General features: G+C 41.9%; 1 protein-coding gene across 2 annotated transcripts in view; it reads right to left on the bottom strand.

Moving 5' to 3' along the window:
- Positions 1-2,603: 2,603 nt before the first annotated feature.
- Positions 2,604-23,046, bottom strand: part of BACE2 (beta-secretase 2) — a 93,243-nt gene continuing 72,800 nt past the window's right edge. For both annotated transcript variants that reach the window (XM_067739533.1, XM_067739534.1), the window contains one exon: positions 2,604-9,758. In XM_067739533.1, coding sequence (XP_067595634.1) covers positions 9,505-9,758 — 254 coding nt within the window. In that variant the 3' untranslated portion in view covers positions 2,604-9,504. The remainder of the gene's footprint in view (positions 9,759-23,046) is intronic.

The raw sequence follows: 23,046 nt of genomic DNA, 5'->3' as shown, positions 1-23,046 counted from the left end.
CATAGTTTATACCCTCACATTCACATTAATATATTTCTCTTCAAAAATGGATGCCGTTTTGGCATATTATTCAGCAAATCGCTTTTCTCGCTCTACACTATTCCCTTGTCTGCCCACACTTCTGTTTCTTTAGAATAGATTTCTAAAAGAAGTATTGATTCAGCAATGACTTGGATGTTTTAGGGCTCTCTCAAATGATTTTTCCAATTTACGCTTCTCATCAGCAAAAGAGGAGATTGCGCACCACTTGGGCAGCTTATTTGCCCTTGAAAACTTTGTTCATTTGATTTTTAGCTACTTCATTTATCCTTAAGACCGCACACTTGCAGGTTTCTTGACCGTATTTGTCAGCTCTCGTTCATAGCTTTTGCATGTTTTTCTCCAGGGCTCTCATGTTCTTTTTCTTCAGTGCTTAAGGGTACCTTGGGTTTGCTTTAATGAGGGTAAGACATGCAGCAGCAGAAATGACTGTCACGAAGGAGGAAGTTTGTTTTACTCACAGATCCCTAGAGACAGGAGGCACAGCGTCCCGTGTGGGCCACTCAGGGAAGCACCAGGCCAAGGGAGCATGCAGGAGGGAGAGGAAGGGAGAGAGCAAGAGGATTTACTGTAGTTTCCACAGGAAGCAATGAGCAAGGCAGGGTGAATAGGTTTAGGACTCTGCCCAGACTGAGTAATTTCAGCAGGCTCTGGGGCATGGGGGCTGCCCTTAATCGTCTGGTACCTGACCCTGGGGTGATTAGGGCAGTGGATGGTGGCCCAGAGTGTGACAGTCCGTAAAGGGTAAAGGAGATCTCAGGGATGCAGGCTCTGGATTGGTTGCTCTGTATCTGAAAGACACACAGCCAGGTGAGTTGTTTGCTTGCAGGTGAGTTGCCTGCTCTCTCTGGGAGTTGGCCAGCCCTGGGAGTCCCGTCTCTCCAGGGTCAGCAAGGACCCAGATTTCAAAGCATCAGAATATTTAGAATATTTGTATGGAATTTTTACATGTGAAGGACCTTTTCAGTTTTATTTATTTACCACGGTGACACACCGGGTTGAGACCTTCCTTTCTCTGTACCCTTCGATTTCTCTGAATCTGTGATCTCTGGGCCCCCTGCCTACAATATTTTGTAGTAACAATGTGTACCTGAAGGGGAGTTCTGAGGATGAGATGTCATAATGCATCTAAGATGCTAGAATTTGCTGTTCAATAAATGTTAGCTTCTCTCCTTGTATTTGTGACAAATACTTTCCCCAATATTTTCCGTGGTAGCGTTTTTTCTTAGCATACATCTTTTTAATTTTTTAAAATAACTTTCCTTTCAATTTCCAATTTTTAACCTTACCAAGACAGTAGCTTAATGGTTGAGATCATAGGTCTGGTCATCAGACAAGCTGGTTTCTCCAGTCTGGACTCTGCCACCACACGTGGGGACTTTTCCGCATCTCCCTAACTCGGTTTACTTCTCCGTGACACAGCCAAGTTCTCCCGCCACGGCAGGAGATGCGTATTTGGGGACTGCCTCCAAGATTTACTGCACATCTGGCCAGTATATTTGGCAGAGTCTATTTTGGAGAAAAATGGAGGAGTGGATACTCTTGATAGTTGCTGGATGTAGTTTCATTACAGACACAGTGGATACAAGTCTGTGAAGCCACACAGGATGAAAAATATAAAGGCACAAACGCCATTCCGCAAAGTTTCACAACAGCACCACCTAGTGGCAATCATGAAAAATCACATTTGCAATGCCACCCACAGCTGATGGATCGCAAAACTGATAAACCTGGGAATCTAGCATAGAAAAAAGTGAAAACTGAAATCAAATAATCTCCTTTATTATTAGAAATTATACCTCCTATTCTGTTTCTCCAGTAACTATTGCTTTCCCTCCTAATGGTCTGACCCTCTTTTTTTTTTCCTTGTCTGGGTATTGTCAACCAAAAAGTGTCTAGTGCCCGAAAGAAGGGTACTTTTCAAGTGTTGCTTACGGCTCAGGGATGATGTCCGTCTCCATAAAGTATTTCTGCTTCGCCTGAGTTGGCTCACACCCCTCTCTAGAGACTGACCCATCGGCTGGATCCTTAGGCTTCTGGAAGGCGTGATTTAGCATGGCACCTGGGCGGGAGAATGTAGTGCAGTCCTGGAAGCTTTGCTTTTGGAGGTGGACGAGGCTGGGTCCATTCCCAGGGCTAACCCTTTGCTAGTGTTTTCCTGGGCATGTGACTTGGAGCTGGTTTCTCACCTGTAGAATTTGGAGAATGCCATCTCCTTGCTGGGTGATTGTGGGAGTGGGTCCAGAGCATTCCCAATCCGGCCGTTTTCAGTCCCCGTGTGACAGCCCTGTTAAATTCTTGACTGTTTAGATGTGCTTATTGGGGGCTTTTCTATAGGCGGTTTCTCTCCACTCCTCCCCGGGACGGTTCTCTTCTCCCACTTCCAGCCTATTGTATACCTTAACGGTTGGACTTGGCCCCTGCCTTCATTCGGTTTTCTCTTGGATACTTTCCAGGAACCTACATTAAAGTAGGGGAGGTAAGCAGAGCGTGACACATCACCGACAGTAATTTCAGAAGCGTGACTTGACCCAAGTATTAAAAAAAATCCCAAACCCAACAAATTGGAAGTATTATTTATTCAAACAAACCAAACTCTTTTATCTCCTTTTCAATGGTACATATCTCAAATTGGAACAGACAGGTAGAAAAATAAGATTATTGTAGAAAATTCCACTTTTGAGGTGCAAAACAATTTGAATACTTGTCAGTAGCTAAGATAGCATCTTCTCAGACAGCATGAATACCTCTGTAGTCCAGCTCCTGGTCCTATCACGACTTTGATTTAAATCAACATGATATACTAAAAATAGAGGAAAATTTCAAAAGGGAAATATAAAATAACCTGAAGCATTTTCAGAAATACAGGTTACACTTAAGCATTGTGTATTAAAGGATGTAAATGTGAGATACACACATAAGTACATGTTCTAAAGCACTACTTTCAGGACTTTTTCTTTTAGAATACAAGGCTTGTAGCCCTTCAGCCCAAAGAGAAACACTGCTGGTGCAGAAAAGTCACCCTTTTTGAGAAAAAAATGAGTGGTTGCTTTACGTGAATGAACATAGGGATTTTACATTTTAAGTATATTTAACGGTGCGAATTAACAGATACAGTAGGAAATACATCATCCTAGATTACAAAAATTCATCTCATATTAGCACATGGTAAATCTCATTCATTCTTTTCCCTCTCATTATGCTAATTCCAACCCTAAACAGAATTTCCAGCCTCACTGATAAGAATGTATAAGATTACATCCACAATTAGGAAATGAGAAAAAACAATTCCAAGTTGTTCATACTAGCAGCAAAGAACACAAAACTGTAAAAGCAACTGGGGTTACGGAAGTTTCTTTTTGGTGATTTTCATTATAAGTGAATAAATCCTTAATTAGCTTTGCTTATTTTTTATCTCACAGAGATAAGTTTTGAAGGTTTTCTTAGCTTTCACTCAGAAGTGTTGACTACCAGGGCGTGAGGCGCAGGTGAAATTTTAAAGCAAGTTGAAACCTTAGTTATATTAGGAAACTTTCAACTACCCTCACATGGAGCGTTTAAAAAGAAGAAAAAATAAGCCCTCTTGGAGACACTTGCCTTCTCATGCGATTCTGATCCATGCGTGCATCATGAATAAAAATACAATTATTCCGGGCTTCCCTGGTGGCGCAGTGGTTGAGAGTCCGCCTGCCGATGCAGGGGACACGGGTTCGTGCCCCGGTCCGGGAGGATCCTACATGCTACGGAGCGGCTGGGCCCGTGAGCCATGGCCGCTGAGCCTGCGCGTCCGGAGCCTGTGCTCCGCAATGGGAGAGGCCACAGCAGTGAGAAGCCTGCGTACCGCAAAAAAAATACCAACAAAAAAACCCAATTATTCCAACCAAAAGGAAGGAAATTGTATGGAAAAACATCAGTGTCAAATTAGGCTAGGTTTCAAAGATTTTTAAGACCTCAAATCTCCTTTTAGTGCTATCATTAGTATGACAGCTGTGCTTGTATTCAAAATCTATTTTATAAACCTATAATTAATAATTATATAATTTATAAATCTACATTGGCAAAAAATATTCTATTCAGACTGATAGGTGTGGGGTACACCTGTGTGTTACGTGCAATTTAAACTTTACCCAGGTGATCCTCTACAGATGACTCTCCACCTGCAAAAAGAACTGCCCACTTCTCATTGCTGTTCCCAGGGTACTGGCAAGCCCTGACCAGACGATATCTAGAGGTGAGATTTACCATCACACCCTCTCCCGTATCCTGAGATGCTAGCTCGACACATCAGAATCACCGCTCTGCCAGTGGTGTCCCAGCAAGTACCCGAAGGCTTTATGGGACACATGGAGGCCCTTGAGCACCAAAGCTCAGGTGCTGTGGGGTCACTCTTGCTGTGGGCTGCATCTGAGTTTATCTGGAACCTTCATGTGCCTCTTGCCAGCCTTTAGGTACTGGGTGCCCTTTAAGAGCACGTGTGCTGTGAGGTCACACAGTACAATGTAGTTTACAAACACTGGACGTCTGTAGGCAGTATCTGATTATAGGAAACCCAGAGAAAGCTGAGAGATGGGGGGAAAACACTGTACTGATTGGTCACATCTTGTCCTTGTGACACTCCTACTCGATCCCACTAACTAGAGGTTTTGCAGACTGCATCACCAGGAGGCCCGGCTTTGCTCTCACGACCACATCTCACAAGGTTGCTGACCTGGGGCATCAGGCTGTTTCCACTGGCCACCCCCCTCTCCCCACAGGGAAGGCATTCTCACCAAGTCTCCCAGGGAGCCCGGAGCTGCACGGTTCTGATGAGGGCTGGCGTGCACTCTGCGACTGCGTGGACTCGAGGATGCTGGTGCCCAGGCTCTCAGTAGGCATAGCAGTGCCCCAAGGGAGCCTTCTGCTGCCCTCAAGCCCTTCTTTCTGGAAGTGTACCTGACAGCAGGTGTCCCCAGAGAAGGAGTACGGTCAAGAAGCTGCAGGACTCTTTCTGAGTCAGTGGGCTGGCCAGCAGGGCTGGGTGGACATGGCCATATCTGAGTTTTCCAGCTTTCAGTGCAACTACCAGGGTGGCTGCAGCCAGGAGGCCTCCCCAGATGCTCGGATCCCAAACTCTGCCAACCTCCCTTTGGCTCCAGACCCTTGACCCCTGCCCTATGAACTTCCCAGGGCACAACCCTGAACCTACAGCCTAAGGACAGGGTCCTGCTTGGGAGTTCAGGTATCTCTAGTTTTGTTAGAACACAGGTGATGGCCGCAAAGCAAGTTTCTCTTTGACAAATTACGCATCCTGAGGGGTTCCCTTGGAAAATTCCTAAAAAATGTAGGCCGTGCCAAAAACTCAGGGAAATGAGTTTCCTGCGACATCCTGTGTTGTTCTCAGTTTGTCCAGACCTTTGCAGTCATCTGCTGACCAAGGGACACGACTTCTTACCCCACCACCCTTCCCAGGTTCTAGAATTTTCCCACTCCCAACCATCACCTACTCTGTGTTCCTTGGATGCCCCAATCTTCCCCGGGATCGGTGTAAGCGTAAGGGGCCACCTTTTCTCCCTGTTTCCGTGCTGACATTTGACACACGACTCCAGCCTGAATGTTCTTGAAGTTTGGGGGTTGTGGCTGCGTGAAATAAATCACATCTGCAACTGCTTCGGCAGCTTTAAGGGTAAAAGGAATCTGAGGATTCCTGGAATTGAAGCTACTTTTCCAAAAGAGCTAATTCTGCTTATTTTGTTAGCACACTTTCGATTATATTTTTATTTTTTTCCTCCCCACTCTCTTGCTATTTAATTGGTAAACTGCCATAAGTTCAAATCTGAAATTCTGAAAACCCACTAGAAATGTACACAATAACTTCTGTTGTGTGGAGGGTTTTTTGCACTAGAAATCTAGTATCCCTCTTGGCAAAACCCATAATTTTACATTTTATGGTGTTTAGCTGTTTTTCCTAAAAAAGAAAAAAAAAACAACACAAACTCAGTGGCAAGTTTTCCCTCTGAACAGTTCTGTAATAAATTCTAGTAAGTTTGTGCAAGAGAAAAATGCACTGGAATTCCACTCAATTATTTGGTTTCTACTAATAAGGATAAAGTCTATGAAACTCAATTATTGTTGTTTATGGAACCAGCTGTCGGGCAGTGATTTATTTCCAATGACATCAAGTGGCCCTAGGCCAGAACGTGAAACTGAACCATGCCTGGCAACTCCACCGGTGGGGACTTGGTAAGAGGGATTTAACCAATTTCCATTTGAGAGGAGAACCTATTAAATAAAGAAATAATCCTTCCTCTCCTCTTAAAGGAGATGACAGAATCCCCAAATCAAAACTGCTTTGCAAAATCTACTACCCAAAGCTCTGTGAAGTTGTTAATGCTGCATTACTGTGAGTTACTTTCATAGTTTTGAACTGTAATTGACCCCAAATTTATCTCTGACCTCAACATCTGCGTTACACAGAATCAGGTAAAAAAAAAATCCTTACAAAAGTTTGGGAGTGGACTGCGTTCAGGGAGACCTTCCCTGTTGTCACACACAAGGAATCTGTTTCTTTAATGCCAGGTACTTGTTTTTTGGTTCATGAGAAATACAGAATTGTTCACCATGGTAAATGCCATAGTGATCAGACACCAATCACTTGTTCTTTTCCAGAGGAAAAGAATGAATGAATCCCCATCCATTACTATTTTTCATAAAGTTTCAGTTTCTGAAGACAGGATTTCACTTCAGGCTTCTGAATAAATTATCAAGACTATAAAGCATCAGCCTATTAAAAACAGAAACAAAAACAAAACATTGTTCATGTAGAAGCATCCATGTCCCATCAGAGAGTTGACAAGATTCTGACAAAAACCTAATGCTAATTTTCGTCTTTCCGGAGAGGACCATCTTCCATAACCTTCCACAGTGTGCTGTGAGGTAAAAACGACACCCCCAGAGGACTGCTACCCCCTTTCCTGTTCAAAGCAAGCCTCCTTGAAGGTTTGCCAAGCTAAGTATCAATTTACATAACTGGAGGAGTTGAGTGTCACTAACGGGGTTTTGACTCAAAGTCCAATTTTCAGCAGCAAGGTATGCCAGGGGAATGTCGTACTTTCAACTATCTATTTCATTCTTGTTGCTAAGTTATGCTTTTGTAATTTAAGCATTTCCATTAAAATGTCACATCCAATGACATCTCAGATGAAAAGGTAGAGAAATTTGATAGGAAATACAGAGCATTATAGCAAATTTCATTCAAATACCCAAGCTTGAAATCTAACTTGCTCTTATCAAGTGTTTTGGGAACAGTGCCTGCGAGTCTACAACTAGAGAAATGGTCCCCAGCTTGGAAACAGAACACGGGAAAATGAAACAGAAGATGCCTGAGTGAGGAAATAAGTAGCAAAACTAACAGGGTCATACTTGCAATTCCCTCCTTTTATTTCAGGGGTTTGGATTTTTCACACCAAGGGGAAGGCACTGTCTAGGGTTGTTGCCTTCACACCTAGGTAAAGCGGCCCACAAAATAGGAACCCATGAAAAAGCCAAGAGGGCAAAAAGAGAATTGGAATTCCAGAGGTTTCTATCTCTGAAATGTATTTTGAAATGATTACCTCTCAACTAGCTGAGAGTGGAAATGATAATGAGCTTCTGATAACAGAATCTCCTATCATCCCATTTCAAGAGGGCATCGTTCCCACCACGGCCATGCCTGAATGAATCTTGAAGAACACAGAAGGTCCATGTTCTAAGACACAACTCAAACCTTCTTCACAAGAATCCCACAGATTCTTGTGGCTTCTAGAGGGTCTGTGAGGACACCAAGAGATGTATAAGTGGCTCCACATCTCTTTGGCATGGTCACCTATTTCTCAATACGGAGGTGACCTGGGGAGACACTGTGCAGGGCAGGTGGCTGAAACATCCATAGGAAGCCTATTTTGAACACACATAACACTCCAGCCAGAGGAGATACTTCAGTTAGCCCTTCCAATGGGGTTGTAGTATATATCCAACCCATCCCAATAGCAATGCAAAGGGAACCCTGAACTTGGCACCCAGTGACAGAAGGTATATTGGCTTTAAACCCTTCTTCAAATGACATCACGTTAAAGTCATCTGCTTTTCTTTCGCCAAAGCCCTCAAATAAATGACAGCAAGTGTGGATTTCCCCAAATAAGGATACCACTGCACACCCAACTCATCACCAAAGACTGAACACGCCAAAGGGAAGATGCATGTAGGTCAACTGTTGACGGACTTGGTTAAGCTGTTTCAGATGGGTGTGCTCGAGCCTAGGGAGTCCTGCAAAGAGAAGCACATGGTTCCAAAGCACAGGAGAAAGTAGAAATTCCCTAGCATCTTTTGCATGTCTTGTGCCTTCCTTCCTCGGAGAGCTGGTCAGGAGTATGGGTATTTAGCCATTTATCTATTCCCCAAAAGAATAATCAGCAACCTACCTTCAGAGGAGAATTGGAAAAAGAAACAATTAAGCTAGTGAAAGAGAATTTGTTTTTCTCCTTAATACAGTGTTTGTTCATTTTAAGTAAGAGTAAGCTTATGTGACGGTAACCAGCTTGGTGACAGAACGTCTCCAGGTTGACGTGTGGTTCAGCACCTATAAGGTCTCGCCTGCTGGAAAGAGGATTCTTAAGGTGAGGGCAGCGGCTGGAACCAGGCTGCCTGTACCCCCATCAGGCACAGGACCCTGGGAAAAAGTCTCAACAGAGGTAGTTTTTACTTTTATACCCACAATACTATGGAAGTACTGAGTACAAAGAGTAGGTTTCCTTCCCACTCGAAGGCCTTCCATCTTCAGAAGAGGCTGGTGAAGACTTGAGTGCTCATCTCTCCCTAGTAGAGTCCAGCTCCCGGTCAGAGCACAGAGAGACCCAGAAAAGGGGCCTGCTGCTCTTTCTCCAACTCAGAAGGGGGCAGGATGGTTAGACCATCAGGCCCCAGACTTCTTCTGCAGTCATACTGTGAGCCTTCTTGTACCACGTTGACGCAGGCCGAGCCTGGTACAAAATACCCTTAAATGTGATTAATACAAAAAGCTTCCCATTAGCTAAGAAGAGTTATAAACTATATGCACTTATTTCTCCAGAGAGAGGAGGGAGAAGAGAACAAGCCAAACAAGCAAGGCTCTTGGTTTTCTTTCCTTTCCTTTCCTTTCTTTTGGGGGGTGGGGGGGGTGGCACACCTAGATAGTTTGGCATAACCAGCTACATAAAGCCTGAAGCCCAATTCACTCTGTTTTGATTATGAATGAGGTGTCTTTTATTATCATTTTCCTTGGAAGTAGGAGAGTAGGCGGAAGCTTTAAAATCAAGAATCAAAATACAGTGAATCTGGAAGGCATCTGGGAGCAGAACAGAGACTTAAGACTAATGGACACAGGAAGAAACCTTGCCTTATAACCCCTGCCTGCTGCCCCTTGAATTGTCATAATCCTTGAGTTCAAGGTTGCTAGAGTTTAGGCTTTTCTCTTCATTTCCAGCGATGCCGGACGAGAGAGGACTCATCATTGACGACCTCGGGATCTGGGGGTAGATGCCGGCACCGGAACGGAAGTAGCAGCAGGATGATTAAGGTAAGAAGGATGATTCCACACACGCTCATGAGAGTGTAGGACACGATCCACAAAATGGGCTCGCTCAGAGGCAGGGCAGGGACGCAGTTACTGGCTATGTCCTCTGTCGAGAAAGGCCCAGAAATTTCAGACACCGGAGCACCTGCGATTTCTGAGGAGACAGAAGGGGGAAAATCCACAGCTGTGAAATGAGCAGTCCACCTCTATCACATGACAAAAGAGATAACCCTGTGCTTTATCAGTCAGGCCACATGGGCACCAGGTTCCAAGGGCCCAGGCGTCTGAGCACGCACCGAGGGGGGTCTCGGTGGCCGTGTGCCTTCAGAGGGTCCGGTCCCCTTTGCGCTGGAACGACAGCACGTTTCAAGGTCTGCAGGCGTTGGACCCACACGGCGGGGAGCAATGTGCAGAAGGGCCCACGCGGAGGCGTCAGGTGATTCGAGGAGGCTGGCAAGGCTGGAGCGCTGTGCAGGTGAGGGTGTGTCAGTCAGAGCCTGTTAGGAGCTGTGTGGTCGTGCTTCCTCAGAGGAGATGAGGAAGGAAGAGCGGGACAAGGAAGTCGGAAGAGAAGTAGCATCTAGAACAGAAAACTCAGCCGCACCTGCCAGACTCTCACCGATCTCCCCCGTGGAGTCCACCGGAGCGCGTGCTCCGCGGTGGCTTCCCCAGGAGGTAACATGCTCACGTCAGCCTGACCCACATTCCTAATGGGTTCCAAGACCAGCTGGGTAAGCCTGGCCCAGGAGACCCTTCCCCACTGCACTCCTGTCCTATGTCACATCTCCAGTGTACACAGGACGCAGAATCAAGAGTGGTTCGTGAGGGCAACAGCAGATTCAGGACGTGACGGGTAACCAAGAAAAAGCACGGCTGCAATTCATCCCGTGACTTTTGCAAACTGACTCTTGAAAAATGTTCTTCCTGGAGAAGGAAGTTGAAGGGATCTCCTGAAGCAGGCTGGGGATTGCCAGTACTTCATTTGTCTACGCGAGCCCGATCGGCTCCTTTCAGAAGGACAGAATTTGCTTGGCATCTCCAGCTCTACCTGGAAAAAGAAAAAGGCCTCATGACCCTTGGCATCTCCAGCTCTACCTGGAAAAAGAAAAAGGCCTCATGACCCTTGGCATCTCCAGCTCTACCTGGAAAAAGAAAAAGGCCTCATGACCCTTGGCATCTCCAGCTCTACCTGGAAAAAGAAAAAGGCCTCATGACCCTTGGCATCTCCAGCTCTACCTGGAAAAAGAAAAAGGCCTCATGACCCTTGGCATCTCCAGCTCTACCTGGAAAAAGAAAAAGGCCTCATGACCCTTGGCATCTCCAGCTCTACCTGGAAAAAGAAAAAGGCCTCATGACCCATCTACCTGTATTTAACTGCAGAAATGAATACTTAGGTGCCAGAAAAGAACATTGCTAAGCATTAATTTTCCTGTAAGTAAAGCCTCCAGATCCTAAGACCTACCAAGTAAGATCTTTTTTTTCTTTTACTGAGGAAAGAAAAAGTCAAAATAACAATGGAATAATAGTTAAAAGTATGGTTTAAAATGCGGGAAAAGACAAACTCAAATAGTTTGCAAAGAGGTTACGTTTTCTTGTTACAAATGTGGATTTTGTTAATGTGGATCCTCTGATCCAAGGAACAGAGCCTGCAAATACCTACGAGCAGAGGGATGCTGGCCTTCAGTTAATCTAGACACCCAAGTGCCTACAGCATCTTCAGCTACCGGCAGCCTGCCAGGTCCTTTTGAAAATCAAGTTTTGTTGGAACACAGCCACTTTCATTCACTTATGTATTGTCTATGGTTATTTTTGTGCTAAAACAGCAGAGTGGGACAGTTGTGACAGAGACCATCTGGCTCAAAAACCTAAAATATTTACTATCTGGCTCTTCGTGGAAAAAGCTCGCCAATACCTGGCCTATAGCATTTAACAAACATTTTAAATAACAAAAAATCACTCCACTCTTCTTATTACAAAGGCGGTACATACGTACAATAGAAAGTTTGAAAATATAAGTGAATAAGGAAATAAAAACTCATAAATTCACCACTCAGAAACGTCAATATTCATAGAGTATAATCATAGGCATCAATTTTTTAAACAAAGATGGGATCATGTAACGCATGCTGTTTCATACACTGTATGTTCACATTACATGTGATAAAAATCTTTTGATATCACAATGATATTAATTTTTGATATTAATTTTCCACAATGCTGTTTTTATGACTACACAAAAAGCCAAACTATAGATGTATCGCATTTGCTTATCAATCCCTATCTGTGAGTTTAAGTGGTTTTCAATATTTCCACCATTATAAACACTGAATATGAAACACAGTGTACCTGAATCTCTTCCCATATTCTTATTATGTTTCAGAATGAATAAATAAAGTAAAATATGGCTCAAGGTAGGCTCACTTTTAGGCATCTGGATATATGCTGACAACAGGCCCACAAGAAAGGCTGAGCCACTGTGCACACATGCCCACCAGCGCAGGATGGGGGTGCCACTTCCCACTCTCGCACCAGCATCTATAAGGAAGAGTGATGGTCCTCAACCCAACATCATAATGTTTACAATTCTTTGATTACTAGTTGGGGGACCATTTGAAAAATACACTCACTGGCCATTTCTATATCTATGATCATTTCTATCTTTTTCTCATGGATTTGTAAGAGGCGTTTATATATGGTAAAAAACTTTTTTCTTGCTGCAAATGTCTTTCCACAGTAGGTCATTTGTCTTTTCAAAGATTTATTTACTTTGTAAATAGAGAAGCTTTAACAAATGCAATTATGAGAGTGAAACATGCTTAGTGCAAAGACAATCTCTTAATAGAGCAAAGCACAAAGAAATGAAAAATCACTTGAAACCACTTCTGCTTCTAGACAAGATGGAAGAGGAACCAGATTTACCCTCCCACCTGAAACAACTAAAATAGAAAAAACAAACAAACATGAAAAAAAGACTCTGAAGATATTAAAACTTGAACAAGGAGAGACAGTAAATCCTGAGAGATGGGAAACAGATGGTGTGAGCCGCACAGGTGCCCTTCTTACTGCCTTGAGAGAGTTTCTGGGTTGTGGCACAGAGAAGGGTGACACTGGCGGAGTATGGTGGTCTCCCCAAGTTGGGGAGACAGAGGCAGAAATCCAGAGAAGCAAAGGCTGTTAGAGTTTGCACGGAGAGGGATGCAGAGGGGACAGCTACACAGAGAAATGCCACACATCTCCAGAGGGCCTCCCCTGAGCCTCCAGCGGAGTGCTGACCTTAAAATGAATGAACGCCAGTGAAAGAACTACTCGGAAGGATTAAAAGAAACAGTGCTTGGAGTTCACGCAGGGCTGAGAATAATGCCTATTGCCAATTATTTCCTGTTCACTCTGTTTCCCACAGTGAAAAAAACAAACAAAACCCCAGAAAAACTCACTCAATTCACAGGGTACTTAGAGTACTAAGGGTCTTTCCTCTGTAATAGGAAAGATTAATCACAGACTAAACTGCTCTGATCCCTCTGATAAAGCTTAAAAAGGATCAGTCTCTTCCTAAGGAACTTAGCTGTGACCCAGAGCAAACCTCAAGAGTAATTTAGAGAATACAAACGTATTCAGTGCCCGACCAGGTAAAATCCACAATGTCTGGCGTCCAACACAAAATTACCAAGAGGCAAGGAAAGAGGAAACACAAGACGTAGCAGGGGAAAACGAATCAGCTAAAACTTAGCAAGAAGCGACACAGGTGACAGAATTATTAGACAGGATATTAAGACGGTTATTATACCTCTATTCCACTCAGGAAACTAGAGGAAGTATTAGACATGTTAAACAGAGACGTACAAACTGTACAAAAAAGAAAGACCTACATCAAGCTTCTAGAGATTAAAAACTGCATTACGTGAGATGAAAAATACACTGAATGGTGTGAATAGCAGATGATACGCTGCAGAAAAAAGACACGTGAACTTGAAAACATACCAGTAGGAACTATCGAAATGAAACAAACAAAGAGCAAAATACTGAAAAAAAACAGAAAATCAGTAAACGATGGGACCACCTAAATGAGAGGAGAGGATGGGAGACAGAAAAAATATTTGAAGAAACAGTAACAAAAATTTTCCAAATTTGATAGAAAGTATAAACCCACAGATCCAGGAGGCTCAAAGAACCCCAAGTATAAGAAACATGAATACACCAGTGAATTGCTAAAAACCGGTGATAAAGAGAAAAATCCTTAAAGCAGAGAGAAAAGGAAATATTATGTACAAAGGAACAAAGAAAAGGATTACAGAAGATTTCATGTCGGAAATAACACAAGCCACAAGATAGTGGGGCAGCATCTTTAGAATACCAGGGGGAGAAACTCTGCAGCCTAGAATTCTATACAAAGCAAAAACATTTTTCCAAAGTGAAGATAAAAAAGATGTTTTAGACACACACGAGCAGAAACAATTTATCATAGGCAGACACACACGCACGTGCACAAACACACATATGCATAATGAAGTATTATTCAGTCTTAAAAAATAAGGATATCTTGCCATTTGTGTAACATGGATGAGCCTGGAGGACATTATGCTAAAATGGAATTAGCCAGACACAGAATGACAAATACTGCATGATCCACTTACATGTGAAACCTAAAAAAGTCAAACTCATAGATTCAGAGAGTAGAATGGTGGTTGCTAGGAGCTGGGGGGTGGGAATGTGGGGAGGTGTTAAGGCACAAAGGTGCGGTTATGCAAGATGATTAAGTCTGGGATCTAATGTACAGCATGCTGATTATAGTTAACAATACTGTATACATGAAATTTGCTAAGAGGGTGTATCTTAAGTGTTCTTAACACTACCAAGAAAAAAAAAAAGGAAGAAAGAAAGAAACTACTAACTCTGTGAGGCGATGAACATGTTAATTAGCTTGAGTGTGGTAATCATTTTACAGTGTACACATATATCAAAACATCAAGTTGTCTACCTTAAATATGTATCACTTTTGTCAATTATATCTCAATAAAGCTGAAAACAAGAAAGAAGTCATCACCACAGAGCTGCACTACAAAATGAACCAAAGGAAGCCCTTCCAGCGGAAGAAAAATGATATCAGGTGGGAACACTGGACCTACACACAGAAAAGAACACTATAAATTGTAACTATGTAGGCAATTGTAAAATCTTCATTTCTAACTTTAAATATTTAAAAAGATAACTGATTAAAGCAAAAATAATAACAATATATTGGGTGGTTTGTAACACACATCTAAGTAATATGTATGACAATAACTGCACAAACGACAGAGGGGAGAAAGGGAAGTACGCCGTGTAGGTTCTTTTACTACAGGAAGTGGTAGATGTGACAAGGTAAAGGTGGATACTACAAACCCTAGAGCCACTAAAATAACATAGCAAAGAGTCATAGCTAATAAACAAGGGGAAAAAAAGGCTCAGTTCAAAAGAAGGCAGAGGGGCTTCCCTGGGGGCGCTGTGGTTAAGAATCCACCTGCCAATGCAGGGGACATGGGTTTGAGCCCAGCTACGGGAAGATCCCACATGCCGCGGAGCAACTGGGCCCGTGTGCCACAACTACTGAGCCCACGTGCCACAACTACTGAAGCCCGTGTGCCTAGAGCCCATGCTCTGCAACAAGAGAAGCCACTGCAATGAGAAGCCCGCGCACCTCAACGAAGAGTAACCCCTGCTTACTGCAACTAGAGAAAGCCTGTATGCAGCAACAAAGACCCAATGCAGCCAAAAAAAAAGGCAGAAAAAGAGAAAAAGGGGAAAGAAAGAACAGATGAGACAGAGAAAACACATAGCAAGACTGCAGACTTAAACCAAACCATATCAATCATCACATTAAATATAAATACTCTACACTAGGGGTTTGTGGACTTTTTCCATAAAGGACCATGTTAACATGTTAGGTTTTTTGGGTCATACATGATTTCTATCATATATTCCTTTTGATTTTTTTAAACAACCTTTTAAGAATGTAAAAATCATTCTTAGTTCACGGGCCACAGAAAAGCAGGCTACGCGCCAGATTTAGCCTGCTGCCTGCTGTTTGCTCAAGTCTGGTCTAAACACCCCAGTTGAAACACTGAGATTGTCAAACTAGATAAAAAGCAAGACCAAACTATAGGCTGCTTACAAGAAGCCTACTTTAAATGTAAATACTCCATTATGTTAAAAGTCACAGGATGGAAAAAGATGTATAGTGCTAATGCTGATAAAAAGAAACCCAGAGTGGCTATTTTAATATCAGACAGAGTAGATCCAGAGCAGAAGACTGTCAGATAAACATGGTAATTTCATAACGATAAAATGTTCAATTCATAAATATGACATAATTTCTGCCTCTAGCAACAGAATTTCAAAATATGTAAAAGAAGAATGGTAAAGTACAAAAGGAGGAATAGACTTCACAAATATAGTCATAGATTTCAACATCCTTTGCTCAATAACAGAGCAAGGAGACAGAAAGTAAGTAAGGATATAGACAACCTGAAGGATTCTATCAATTTGACAATTACACAAAACTCCACCCACACAGCAGCATATACATTGTTTTCAAGAGCACATAGGACATTTACCCAGATAGAGCATATCCTGGGCCACACTACAAGTTTCAATAAACTTTAAAAGATTCAATTCATACTGTGTTCTCTGGCAACAGTGGAACTAGACATCAACAACTAAATTTAAGATAGCTGGAAAATCCCTAAATATCTGGAAACTAAATAACACATTTCTAAAACTATAAAATGTCTAGGAAAAACACAGGAGGAAATCTTTGTGTCATTGAGGTAGGCAAAACATTTCTTAGCTCTAACACCAAAAAGCACAATGTATAAAAGAAAAATACTGATAAATTTTATTTCATCAAAATTAAGAACCTGTCCTCTTTCAAAGACAATATTAAGAGACTGAAAAGACTGGGAGAAAATATTTGCGAGTCACATTTTTTTTTTTTTTTTGCGGTACACGGGCCTCTCACTGTTGTGGCCTCTCCCGTTGCGGAGCAACAGGCTCCGGACGCGCAGGCTCAGCGGCCATGGCTCACGGGCCCAGCTGTCGCTCCGCGGCATGTGGGATCTTCCCGGACCGGGGCACGAACCCGTGTCCCCTGGAGAGTCACATTTTTGATAAAGGATTTGTATTCTGAATATAAAGAACTCTGAAAACTCAAAAATAAGAAAACAACTCAATACAAAAATGGGCAAGAAAATATGAAAAGACACTTCACCAGAGAAAATGTGTAAATGGCACATAAGCACATGAAAAGACATTCGAGACCATGAGTCATTAGGGAAATGCAAATTTAAACCCCAATAAGATACAACTAACTACCTGTTAAAATGAAAAAGAGGGACCATATCAAATGCTGGTGAGGATGTGGAGGCACTGAAACTCTCATACACAGCTGGTGGAAATGGAAATGACAGAGCCATCTCTGAAAAACAGTCTGGCAATTTCTTAGGCAGTGAAACCTATCCCTCTCCTATGACTCAGCCATTCCACCCCTAGGTGTTTACTCAGGAGAAATGAAAATTATGTCCAAGGACTTCTACACTAATTTTCAGAGCAGCTTTATTTATAATAGCCAATAAAACCTGGAAACAACCCAAAAGTTCAACAGGTGAAAGGGGTAAGCCAATTATGATATATCTATGCAACTGAGCATTGCTCAGCATAAAAATGAATGAATTACTGATACATGAAAAAAAGAAATCAATCTCAAAATAATTATGCGAGTGAAAGAAGCCAGACAAAAAGGAATGCATGCTATGATTCCATTCATATGATATTCTAAAAAGTGAAAAGTAATCTATAGTGACAGAAGGCAGATCAGTGGCTACCTGGGGTTGGGGTCAGAGGCAGCAAGGGCTGGGGGGCAGGAAGGACAGAAAAGTACAAGGAAACTCTGGGGCATGATGAAAATGTTTATCATCTTGTATGTGGGGATGTCTTTTTAGGTTGCACACCTAATGTAAAACTTACCAAATTGTACCCTATAACACAAATGGCTCACTTCATACCAATTATATCTCAATGACGCTTTCAAAAAATCAAAAGAACAAGGCAGTCAAAAAAGTATGTCAAAGAATAACACATGTGACATGATTGCATTTAGGTTAAAAAAGAAAAACAAAACCAACGGCAGCTCTGCTAGGTACCTAGGGATTTTAGTATTTTAGTATTGTTCTTCAAGTGGAACGCCCAAGTTTACACGTTTCCATATATGAGACACACACACGTCTGCCTAGATTTAAGATGGGGTTACAGCCCAGTAAACCCATGATGAGTTGAAAATATCATTAAGTCAAAATGCATTTAATACACCTGACCTACTGAATATCCTAGCTGAGCCCAGCCTACCTTAACAGTGCTCATAACACTTACATTAGAACACTTACATTAGCCTACAGGTGGGCGAAATCATCCGATACAAAGCCTATTTTATAATAAGGTGTTGAATATCTCCTGTAATTTACTGAATACTGTATTGAAAGTGAAAAACAGAATGGCTGTCTGGGTACAGAATGGTTCTAAGTGTGTCATCGGTTGTTTACCCTGGAGATCGTGGGGCTGAGTGGCAGCTGAGGCTGCTGGTGCCCAGCACCCCAAGAGCATCGACGGCAGATTGCTAGCTCAGCCGAAGATCAAAATCCACACCTCAAAGTCAGCTTTCTACCGAATGCATATGGCTTTCACACCATCATAAAGTCAAAAAATCTCAAGTCAAACCACCATAAATCTAGGACCATCTGTACATATAGACAAATACAATAAAAATAGTAAAAAAAAAACCCCAACATCATCCAATTTTCTTTAATGTACACGTATTATTTTTATAATCAGAAAAGTTATGTATTTGTTTTTAAAGTTTTTGAGAACTAGCCCCAATTTAAGGTTGTCAGACATAATGTATTATCTGGAAACAACAGCCTTCTCACATTCGCTAACCAGCCACCCAATGTTAAAGTTGATTTAAAATTACTTCTGGAGAATATTTTCTAGAAATGCCATTCACTGAAAAGCCTGTGTATTTATTACACATACTACTAATTCTGTGGTCACAGAACAGATTTTCACTTTTCACATTGGATCTGCTTATGAGAGGCCATAGTGTGCCGTGGCTAAGAGCACGGTCCCTGGGGTGCAAGTCCTAGTTGCCGCTTATGAGCTGTGTCATTTTGGTCAAGTTACTGAACTTCTTTGCCCCGCAGTTTCCCCATCTGTGAAGCGAAGCCAATAATAGCAGAGTCTTGTTGTATAGATAACCAAGTCAACAGGAGTTAAGCACTTAGCAGGGTGCCTGGACTAAGGTGAGTGTTTACTAAATGTCAGCTGTTAATACAGTTACTTTAAATTCTTTCATCAAGGGCTTGGGTTAAAATTTTAATTATGCATTTTCTGTCTTGTCTCCTAGAAGGTCAGGACCCAGCTGATAATGAGTGCCTGAGGAAGACAGCTCCTCTACCAACTATAAAAATTATAGTAGTCAGGTCTTTTCCACCACAGCATACAAAATGAAGTGACCCGTTCCCTCCCATGGATTAGTTGGTACTGAGATGCTTTCTGAGTGGACGTGGTTTACTTGGAAGAGTGTCCTGGAGTTATAGGACCAGTGCAATGGATTCAGTACCGTTTTGCTCTGAAACCATGTGAAGCCACTTACCATCCCAAAGCCTCAGTGTTCTTTTCTGTAAAATGAGGAAGCAGGGCTGCCTAATCTATGTCTTTGGGGGCCCTTGGCTTTGCCATCTTTTGGTTGTACTCTAAGTAGATAGCAGAGGCATATCTCTGAGACACTGTTCTTAATAGCTAACTTTCCTATTTTTAAACATGAACCAGAATATCCAGTTTCAACCTGCCGCAAAGAAAATTCACAGTTAAACGACTGCCACAATCCATGATGTGTCTCAAATTGTCTAAGCTGAAATCTATACAGTTCTTGGGTGCTAAATGTCTCAATCTATAAAAAGAGATGGGTGGTATTTCAGAAGTTTTGGATACATTAAGAGAAAGCTGTCAGTTTTAACACGCTACTATTTTCCTAGCTATAGGACATTTGGTCCAGGCAACAGAGAGGCAGGTGAATGTGCTCCAGTCCCCGGTACCTGTTCCAGGTATGTGCGACTATGTGCTGCAGACCCAAGCTGGCCATCTCCATGACACACCACGACTGCCACCTTGTTTATCTGGCTCTGATCTGAGACTAGAATAGTGACTGTTCGTAGGAGTGGAGGGTGAGTTGAGGAGAAGCAGGGGCAGCAGAAGAGAAGCATCTGGGGATCTTCTTCCAAAATACCCATCAAGCACCCACCCACCACCATTCCTGTATACCTTGGCTGAAAAAGGAGGTGAGGATGTAGACCATGCATATTTTAAAAAGCTCCCCAGGAGATTCTAATCAAAGAGCTCCCACTCACTGCCCTCTTTCCCACCCCAAACCTTACAGAGAAGCCTAATCCCATAAGCTAAGTGTTATCTGACAAACACAGATTATTATGAAAACCAAAATAAAGACACTAGGGGAGAAGGGCAGCTCCCAAAGATTTTCAAGTTCTGGTTGGTGCAAAGGTAGAACTTTCTTCTGCTATAACACACAGAATTGAGTACAAAAACAACCCTTAATTTTAAATTTGTAGCTGAGCTCAGAAATAGGTGTTAGGGCTAGGTTCCAATTCCCAACAAGTTGGGGGTGGACAGAAGACTTGACCCCAGCACCAAGGACATGGGTGCTAGAGATGACATGCCAGCAAAAGTCTGGCCCATCAGTACAGGGAGCCAGGTAAACTCTACCAACAAGGAAGCCTGACTCTGAGGTTTGAGGAGGGTGGAAGCTGAGTGCAAGAAAGGCTGTCCCATGAGAAACAGAACCTCAAAACCAATACCTAAATCATGGCTGGCATCTAAATTTACACAACTTGGTGTAGAAACACTATACTTCTCATGGTTTGAAAAACACTCAACAGAAACATGCAAATTGCTTTACAGGAACTTTTTTACAACCCAGAGTGCACTGAACTCTCTCAGATTGGAAAAAACAAAACAAAACAAAACACTCTCACTAAAGATAAGCTCACAACAAAAAACTACAAACCAAGTGAGAAAAAAAAATCCACCAGGAGAAAACAGTCAGCAGACACAAAAACAAGGAGATTAGTTCTCTATAAATGATAGAAAATACAACAATCTGCTTGCATTATACAACAGCTGTGTTTAAAGGGATTAAAAACTCACTAAAATACCAACAAGATTATTTCTTTAAACAAGCTGATTCAAAAGTTCATAAAAACCATTGTAAAGCAATTATACTCCAATAAAGATGTTAAAAAAAAGTTCATAAAGGAAAAGAAAATTAAGACTAGCAGGGAAGTTTTGAAAAAAGAACAATAAAAGGAAACTAATACTATACAACATATCAATGGAACAAAAAGAACTAATACTATACAACATATCAATGGAACAAAAGAATAAATATATATCTCCCAGGGCTTCCCTGGTGGCGCAGTGGTTGAGAGTCCGCCTGCCGATGCAGGGGACACGGGTTCGTGCCCCGGTCCAGGAAGATGCCACAGAGCGGCTGGGCCTGTGAGCCATGGCCACTGAGCCTGTGCATCCGGAGCCTGTGCTCCGCAACGGGAGAGGCCACAACAGTGAGAGGCCCGCATACCGAAAAAAAAAATATATATATATATATATATATCCCAAATATTTACTCGAATTTGGTGTGCAGTAATAGTGGGATTTCAAATTAGTCAAGAAATGATAGTTCATTTGATAAATGTTATAGGAACAATCTGGTAGTCATCTTGGGGAGAAAAGATTTAATCTGTATTCTATGCCAAGGGAAATCAAACATAGAAGTATATACTTAAACAACTCACAAAATAATTTTAGTGAGAAATGTAATTTTAAAAGGGACATTAAACCCAAGAAACTTAAAGCAAAAGACTGATATATTTACATGCATAAAAGTAAACATTTTTACACTAAAATTCATCAGAAGCAAAGTTTAAAAATAATTTCTGATTGAGATATGAATTTTAGCTTTTCTTCCTCCAGACAAATGAAGACATAAAGAGCTCTTACAAATTGACACCAAAAAGTAAAAACCCAACAGAAAAAAATGGGGAAAAGATAGGAGTGGATAGATCACAGAAAAGGAAAAGCAAACACCCTTAGATATATGAAAAGAAACTCAACCTCACCCATATAAAGCAATACAATTAAAACTGCACTGAGATGATCTTTTTTCACCTATCAGATTGGCAAAATTCCCCAAAGTGCGTCACTATGTTGGTGAGTCTGACTGGAGAAACAGGCCATCACATACATTGCTAGAGAACTAGTATAGTCAGGTATAAGTGAGTATAACCTCTATGGAAAGCAATGTGACAATATTCACCAAGATTACAAATGATACACCCTTCAACCCAGTAATTCTACTTCTAGTTATCTAACCTGGAAGTATACTTTCTTATTTGTGAATAGACATATATAAACAGTATCCATTGCAGCACTGTTGTAACAACAAAAGATTAGAAACAACATAAATGCCTATCAATAAAGATTAATTAAACAAATTAGGAAACACCCATACAATAGGAGATCATGAGGCTCAAAAAAGTAATAACGAGGGAAGATTTTATGTACTCATGTGATTGAATCTGAGAGAGTGGGGTGCTGTATAAATCACTGTACCTTTTGAATATTACCCAGCCGTTTTCTAAAATTAAATAAAAAATGATAAAGGAGATAAAGGAAATACAAGCCACAACAAAATTATTGCAGGCCACTACAGAAAAGTAAACTAGTACATTTGAGAAAGTACAAAACAGAATTTCTGAAAATGAAAAATACAGTCAACATAATTTAAAACTCACAGAATAGGTTAAATAGATTGAACACAGCTGAAGAGAGAACTAGACCAATATAAGATGTACCTGAGGAACCTACACAAAATGCAGCAAAGAAAATATGAATGAAAGGTCAAGGGTTATGGAGGAAAAAACGAGAACTCCCAAAATTTATTTCATAGGAGATTAGACGAGAGTACAAGAATGGGTGTGGAGATACAGCTGAGAATTTTCTAGGGTTGATGACAAGGAACATGAGTTGTCAGAATCAGAGAGCACAGTGAGTCTTGAGCAAAATGAAAAAATAATCTAGGGCTTCCCTGGTGGTGCAGTGGTTGAGAGTCCGCCTGCCGATGCAGGAGACACGGGTTGGTGCCCCGGTCCGGGAAGATCCCACATGCCACGGAACGTCTGGGTCCGTGAGCCATGGCCGCTGAGCCTGCGCGTCCGGAGCCTGTGCTCCGCAACGGGAGAGGCCACAAAAGTGAGAGGTCCGCATACCGCAAAAAAAAAAAATCTATATCTAGATATATCATGGTGAAAGATCAAAATGCTAAAAATTTAAAATAAAAGAAG

This window comes from Pseudorca crassidens, chromosome 5, assembly GCF_039906515.1.
Source record: "Pseudorca crassidens isolate mPseCra1 chromosome 5, mPseCra1.hap1, whole genome shotgun sequence".
Lineage (NCBI taxonomy): Eukaryota > Metazoa > Chordata > Mammalia > Artiodactyla > Delphinidae > Pseudorca > Pseudorca crassidens.
The sequence above is the reverse complement of the archived record's forward strand: the minus strand, read 5'-3'. Positions and strand labels throughout refer to the sequence as shown.